The sequence below is a fragment of the Hemiscyllium ocellatum genome, unplaced genomic scaffold (genome assembly GCF_020745735.1).
Source record: "Hemiscyllium ocellatum isolate sHemOce1 unplaced genomic scaffold, sHemOce1.pat.X.cur. scaffold_532_pat_ctg1, whole genome shotgun sequence".
NCBI lineage: Eukaryota > Metazoa > Chordata > Chondrichthyes > Orectolobiformes > Hemiscylliidae > Hemiscyllium > Hemiscyllium ocellatum.
The window spans coordinates 320,194-328,071 of NW_026869102.1; the positions used below are offsets into that span (position 1 = coordinate 320,194).

Consider the following 7,878-nt stretch of genomic DNA (forward strand, 5'->3'; position numbering starts at 1 on the left):
CACCCCCCTCACTCTCCCTCACCCCCCTCACTCTCTCTCACCCCCCTCACTCTCTCTCACCCCCTTCACTCTCCCTCACTCTCTCTCACCCCCCTCACCCCCTTCACTCTCCCTCACCCCCCTCACTCTCTCTCACCCCCCTCACTCTCTCTCACCCCCTTCACTCTCCCTCACCCCCCTCACTCTCTCTCACCCCCCTCACTCTCTCTCACCTCCCTCACTCCCCCTCACTCCCCCTCACTCTCTCTCACTCTCCCTCACTCTCTCTCACCCCCCTCACCCTTGCCCCCACTAACCTCCCTTACTCCCCTCACACTCTGTGTCTCTCTCTCTGACCCGGAAGTGGACCATCTACATCCCGCTTCCCCATTGGCTGTCACGTTAGCCCCGCCCTGGCCGTTTGCGATGACCATTGGTCGGATACCGTGTTACTCAGCACGGCGGGACCAATCAGAGACGGGGGCGGGGCGACATCGTGTGTCGGTCTGAGTATTGGTGGGCGGGGCTGTCTGTCTGTCTGTCTGACCGACACGACTGTCCAATCAGCAACGGGGAGGGCGGGGCTAAACGAACTTCGATGTGAATACTCTTTACATTCCCCTGTTCCTGCATCATATATAATCTTTACATTCCCATGTTCCTGCATCATATATAATCTTTACATTCACCTGTCCCTGAATCCTATATAATCTTTACATTCCCCGTCCCTGCATCATATATAATCTTTACATTCCCATGTTCCTGCACTGTGTATAATCTTTACATTCCCCTGTTCCTGCATCATATGTAATCTTTACACTCACCTGTCCCTGAATCCTATATAATCTTTACATTCCCCGTCCCTGCATCATATATAATTTTTACATTCCCATGTTCCTGCACTGTGTATAATCTTTACATTCCCTTGTTCCTGAATCCTATATAATCTTTATATTCCCCTGTTCCCGCGTTGTATACAATCTTTACATTCCCCGGTTCATGAATCCTATATAATCTTTACATTCCTCTGTTCCTGCACTGTGTATAATCTTTACATTCCCTGTTCCAGCATTGTGTACAATCTTTACATTCCCTTGTCCCTGAATCCTATATAATCTTTACATTCCCTGGTTCCTGAATCCTATATAATCTTTACATTCCCCTGTTTCTGCATCATATATAATTTTTACATTCCCCTGTTCCTGCATTGTGTATAATCTTTACATTCCCTGTTCCTGCATTGTGTACAATCTTTACATTCCCTGGTTCCTGAATCCTATATCATCTTTACATTCCCTGTTCCTGCATTGTGTATAATCTTTACATTCCCCATTCCTGAATCATATATAATCTTTACATTCCCCTGTTCCTGCATCGTGTACAATCTTTACATTCCCATGTTCCTGAATCCTATATAATCTTTACATTCCCTGTTCATGCATTGTGTACAATTTTTACATTCCCTTGTCCTTGAATCCTATATAATTTTTATGTTCCCCTGGTTCCTGAATCCAATATAATCTTTACATTCCCTGGTTCTTGCATTGTGTATGTGGGATATGGGTAAAGTCGTGTTACTTCTGTAATTATAATTACTTATACAAAGTAAATTAACTCCCATCAGTGTGTAATTGTTTCAGTCAAGAGCTGAGTCAACAAGAATGGGAACTATGTGGAGGAAATGCATAATTGTTTTTGTATAAGCTAAAACTCTATGCATGAATGAAACGTGACCGCAAAACAATGGTAGATATTACCGGAGACTAGATAAGATGCTGTGAGGGGAGGCAGTTAAGCTCGATACGCCTGTACAAACAGTAGGTATGAGCATCTGTTTCCCACTTTTACAGTAACACAGGAACAAACCCCAATTAAAAGGTCATAAGGATCAGTGTGGTTGGGGAAAGCACAGATGGAGAGAGTAGATAATGGTGAAGAAAGAATGTGCCTAACAACGACCCACAGCGGGATGAGGTCAAACGGCCTTGCGAGGCCAGAAATAAGCATTTTGTCACAGACAAGGCCGGATAAGGCAAGAGAGAAACAGGAGTAATGGGTACCGGGCTTAGGGAAGGGGAGGATGGAAACAGGGAGGAGCAATGGGACTAAAAAACAAATTACATAAATATCGTGTATTCATTGAATTCAGTGTTTGTCCCTGCCTTGTGGACAGTGGACATCGCACCCACTTACAAGTGTGAAATAAATGACACTACTGATTCTGATCTTGTCTCGGACTGAAATTATTGACGTGAGTGAGCTTTGTTTCTCACATGTATACTCTTTACATTCCCCTGTTCCTAAATCCTATATAATCTTTACATTCTCCTGTTCCTACATTGTGTATAATCTTTATATTCCCATGTTCCTGTGTTGTATATAATCTTTACATTCCCTGGTTCATGCATAGTGTATAATCTTTATATTCCCATGTTTCTGCAATGTATATAATCTTTACATTCTCCTGTTACTGCATTGTGTATAATCTTTATATTCCCATGTTCCTGCATTGTATATAATCTTTACATTCTCCTGTTCCTGCATTGTGTATAATCTTTACATTCCCATGTTCCTGCATTGTGTATAATCTTTACATTCTTCTGTTCCTGCATTGTATATAATCTTTACATTCCCCTGTTCCTGCAACATGTATAATCTTTACATTCCCCTTTTCCTGTATCGATTATAATATTTATATTTCCAGGTTCCCGCATTGTGTATAATCTTTACATTCTCCTCTTCCTGCATTGTGTACAATCTTTACAAACACATGTTCCAGCATTGTATATAATCTTTACATTCCCCTGACCCTGCATTCTGTATAATCTTTACATTCTCCTGTTTCTATATCGTGTTTAACCTTCTCCTGTTCCTGCATCCTAAAGAACCTTTACATTCACCTGTTCCTCCATCATGTATAAACTTTACATTCCTCAATTCCTGCATTGTATACAATATTTACAATTCACTGTTCCTGTGTTGTGTATAACCTTTACATTCTCCTGTTCTGGCTTCATGTGTAATCTTTACATTCCTTAGTTCCAGCATCATAAATAATCTTTATATTCCCCTGTTCATGCATTGTGCATATTTAACAAACCTAGATTGTTGTTAAGTATTTCATCTTTTAGATTAGATTAGATTACCCTCAGTGTGGAAATGGGCCCTTTGGCCCAACAAGTCCACACCAACCCGCCAAAGCACAACCCACCCAGACCCATTCCCCTACATTTACCCCTGCACCTAACACTACGGGCAATTTAGCATGGCCAATTCACCTGACCCGTACATCTTTGGACTGTGGGAGGAAACCGGAGCACCCGGAGGAAACCCACGCAGACACGGGGAGAATGTGCAAACTCCACACAGTCAGTCACCTGAGGTGGGAATTGAACCCTGGTTCCTGGCGCTGTGAGGCAGCAGTGCTAACCACTGTGCCACCGTGCCGCTCATAGTTTCCAGGTTTCAGTTCGTTAATATGTAAATCCCAGAACCTCTTTTAAGTCACATTCTCAGGACAACTTAAGGTTTTGTAAAACACAAGTGAGATATCAGCTCAGACCATCAGGATCTTCCTGATGAGGAGTTTATGCCTGAAATGTCGACTCTCCTGTTCCTTGATTTGCTGTCTGACTGGCTGTGCTTTTCCAGCGCCAAACGTTTTGACTCTGCCATCCTAACCACCTCCCACACCTGGTGAATGATTTGACAAAACTCCAGATTAAGTCACATGTCTTCCTTTCAACGGTCGCAACCCTTGAGACAGTTCTTGTTTCTGGTGTTTAAACCACATATTGGTCCCGGCGGGGCGAGGTGGGGGGGACTACATGCTAGTCCCACAGGGAGAAGTACCTTGAATAACACTCAAGAAGCCCCACACCATCCAGGACAAAGCAACCTTCGCGTGTTTGTCACCAGAACCTCATCCCTCCCTCACCGTAGCTGCAGTGTGTACCATCTACAAGTTGCACTGCAGGAATTCACCAAAAATCCCCCAAACCCACGGCCACTTCCACCTCGAAGGACAAGGGGCAGCAGATACATGGGAGCTCCAGCCCCCTATGAGCCCCTCACCATCCCAACTTGGGGAGTATATCGGCTATGCCTTCAGTGTGTCTGGGTCAGAATCCTGGAATTCCCTCTCTAAAGACACCATCTCCCTCCACGGCATGGGATGGGGGTGGGGGGAGTGGAGGAGGTAGAGGGGGAGCTGCTGTGGTTCAGGAAGACAGTTCCACTCCGCCTTCTCAAGAGGCAACTAGGGACGGAAGAGAAATGATGGGTCCAGTCACTTCCCAAGCATTAATGAAAAAAAAACCCTGTTTCTTCCAGACCCACACTTTAAAAGTCTCCAATTTAATCAGCAAAAGAACTGCAGATGCTGTAAATAAGGAAACAAAAACAGAAGTTGTTGTAGTGTCTCAGCAGTTCAGGCAGCATCTGTGAAGGGAAATCAGAATTAAGGTTTCGGGGCCGGTGACCCTTAATGTTATACCACTTTTTAAGAAAGTTGGGGGAGAGAAAACAGGAAATTATAGACCAGTTAGTCTGACCTCAGGGGTGGGAAAGATGCTGGAGTCTATATGAGATTACGACACATCTGGATAGTAGTAACAGGATAGGTCAGAGTCAGCAGGGATTTATGAAGGGGAAATCGTGCTTGACTAATCTTCTGGAGTTTTTTGTGGATGTAACTCTGAAGATGGACGAGGGAGATCCAGTGGATGTAGTGTACCTGGACTTTCAGAAAGCTTTTGATAAAGTCCCACACAGGAGGTTAGTGAGCAAAATTAGGGCGCATGGTATTGGGGGCAAAGTAATAGATTGGATTGAAAATTGGTTGGCTGATAGGAAGCAAAGGGTAGTGATAAACGGCTCCATTTCGGAATGGCAGGCAGTGACCAGTGGGGTACCGCAGGGATCCATGCTGGGACCGCAGCTTTTTACAATATATGTTAATGATATAGAGGATGGTATCAGCAATAACATTAGCAAATTTGCTGATGATACTGAGCTGGGTGGCAGGGTGAAATGTGATGAGGATGTTAGGAGATTACAGGGTGACCTGGACAAGTTAGGTGAGTGGGCAGATGCATGGCAGATGCAGTTTAATGTGGATAATGTGTGGTTATCCACTTTAGTGGCAAGAACAGGAAGGCAGATTACTACCTCAATGGAATCAATTTAGGTAAAGGGGCAGTACAGAGAGATCTGGGTGTTCTTGTACACCAGCCAATGAAGGTAAGCATGCAGGTACAGCAGGTAGTGAAGAAGGCTAATAGCATGCTGGCCTTCATAACAAGAGGGATTGAGTATAGAAGCAAAGAGGTGCTTCTGCAGCTGTACAGGGCCCTGGTGAGACCACACCTGGAGTACTGTGTGCAGTTCTGGTCTCCAAATTTGAGGAAAGACATTCTGGCTATTGAGGGAGTGCAGCGTAGGTTCACGGGGTCAATTCCTGGAATGGCGGGATTACCTTACACTGAAAGACTGAAGCGACTGTGCTTGTATACCCTTGAGTTTAGAAGACTGAGAGGGGATCTGATTGAGACATATAAGATTATGAAAGGATTGGACACTCTGGCGGCAGGAAACATGTTTCCGCTGATGGGTGAGTGACGAACCAGAGGACACAGCTTAAAAATACGGGGTAGACCATTTAGGACAGAGATGAGGAGAAACTTCTTCACCCAGAGAGTGGGGGCTGTGAGGAATGCTCTGCCCCAGAGGGCAGTGGAGGCCCAGTCTCTGGATTCATTTAAGAAAGAGTTGGACAGAGCTCTGACGGATTGTGGAATCAAGGGCTATGGAGATAAGGCGGGAAGAAGATACTGATTAAGGATGATCAGCCATGATCATATTGAATGGCGGTGCAGGCTCGAAGGGCAGAATGGCTTACTCCTGCACCTATTGTCTATTGCCCTCAGAACTGATGGGAGTGAGGAAATTGTTGGTTTGTACATAGAAGATAGGGTGGGGTGGGGGGGAGGGGGGGTAAAGTATAAATGATGGATAGGGATAGAGCCCAGAGAGAGGGAAGAGTAGTTGGACAGGAAAAGGAGTGAATAACAAACGGCTGTTAATGGAGACTGTTAGTGGCTAACAACAGGTAGTGTGTAATGGCAGACTGTCTGATAACAAGGCCTGGGGTTTGGAGTAGGGGGCTTGTTGAATTGTTGGACTGGGTATTGAGTCTGGAGGGCTGCAGGGTCCCCAAGCAGAAAATGAGGCGCTGTCCTTTCAGTTTGAGCTGAGCTTCACTGGAGCACTGCAACAAACCTGAGACCGAGGTGTTGGCCAGGGAACAGGGTTAAAGCGACAGGGGGTTGGAATATAAGAGTAGGGACGTCTCACTGGAGCACTGCAACAAACCTGAGACCGAGGTGTTGGCCAGGGAACAGGGTTAAAGCGACAGGGGCTTGGAGTATAAGAGTAGGGAGGTCTCACTGGAGCACTGCAACTAGCCTGAGACTGAGCTGTTGGCCAGGGAACAGGGTTAAAGCGACAGGGGGTTGGAGTATAAGAGTAGGGAGGTCTCACTGGAGCACTACAACTAGCCTGAGACTGAGGTGTTGGCCAGGGAACAGGGTGGGCTGTTAAAGCAGACAGGCAGGAGGCTGGAAGAACACAGCAAGCCAGGCAGCAGCAGGAGGTGGAGAATTCGATGTTTTAGGTGCACACTTTCAGGAAATAAAATCCGAAAGAACTGCAAATGCTGAAAATCAGAAACAAAACGCAGAAGTTGCTGGAAAATCTCAGGGGGACTGGCAGCGTCTGTGAAGAGAAATCAGAGTTAACATTTTGAGTCCAGTGAGTTATCCTCAGTTCTAAGGAAGGGTCACCGGACCCGAAACGTTAACTCTGATTTCTCTTCACAGACGCTGCCAGTCCCCCTGAGTTTTTCCAGCAACTTCTGTTTTTTGTTTCTGATTTAATCCGGTTGTCTCGAAGGAGCAAAGGAGTGAGTTTAGCAGTTCTCAAACACAAGTATAAATAACTGTACCATGCACGCACACACACACACACACACACACACACACACACATATACATACAGATTGGGAACACACACACACACACACACACACACATATACATACAGATTGGGAACACACACACACACACACACACACACATATACATACAGATTGGGAACACACACACACATACACACACACATTACACATACACATACATATACATACGCACACACACACGCACATATACATACATATATATATATACACATACACATATATACATACAGATTGGGAACACACACATATACATACAATTGAGAACAAGAGCAGAGTTCTAACTTTAACACCATCCCAAAAATAACAGATCAGTTTGTGAGTCATTGCTAAAGGGAAACTAGGGCATGTGCACGTTATATGGTACGGTGTCAGTAGGTGTTGATTGGGAAATTGATTGTGAGATTGTGCACTTTCTGACTAATTGAAATCATTTTGTCCTTTTTTTTATTCGACAGTGTATGGCTGGCAGCACTGAGAGTGAGAGAGAGACAATTTCCCTTTCTTTACCTACAGCGTAGGAGTGCATGAATTCTCCAACAGTGACCATCAGAACACATGAGTTCATCTGTTCGCACATCAAGGCACCGACAACCATAGACCAGCAGATGCTGTTTGTTTTAAATCCCTAACCTATCTGCAGGAGTTGTTAGCTTTAGCCTATCGCTTGCCTTTCTATTGGAAGTTTCTCTGGCTCTGAAAAGGTGGTGGGGGTGGGGCTGCTGAGACATTGAGGAGGGAGTGGAGGAGCAGATAGCAAAGTAGGGGTGAGGATATCGAAACTGCAAATGTGTTGCTGGTCAAAGCACAGCAGGTTAGGCAGCATCTCAGGAATAGGGAATTCGACGTTTCGAGCATAAGCCCTT

At 45.1% G+C, this 7,878-nt stretch overlaps 1 protein-coding gene across 1 annotated transcript in view; it reads right to left on the reverse strand.

The window, feature by feature from the left end:
• The window catches only part of ino80e (INO80 complex subunit E), a 28,137-nt gene extending 27,724 nt beyond the window's left edge, over positions 1-413 (reverse strand). The window contains exon 1 of the mRNA XM_060823301.1: positions 337-413. Within this exon, the coding sequence (XP_060679284.1) occupies positions 337-413 (77 nt within the window). The remainder of the gene's footprint in view (positions 1-336) is intronic.
• Positions 414-7,878: the final 7,465 nt, after the last annotated feature.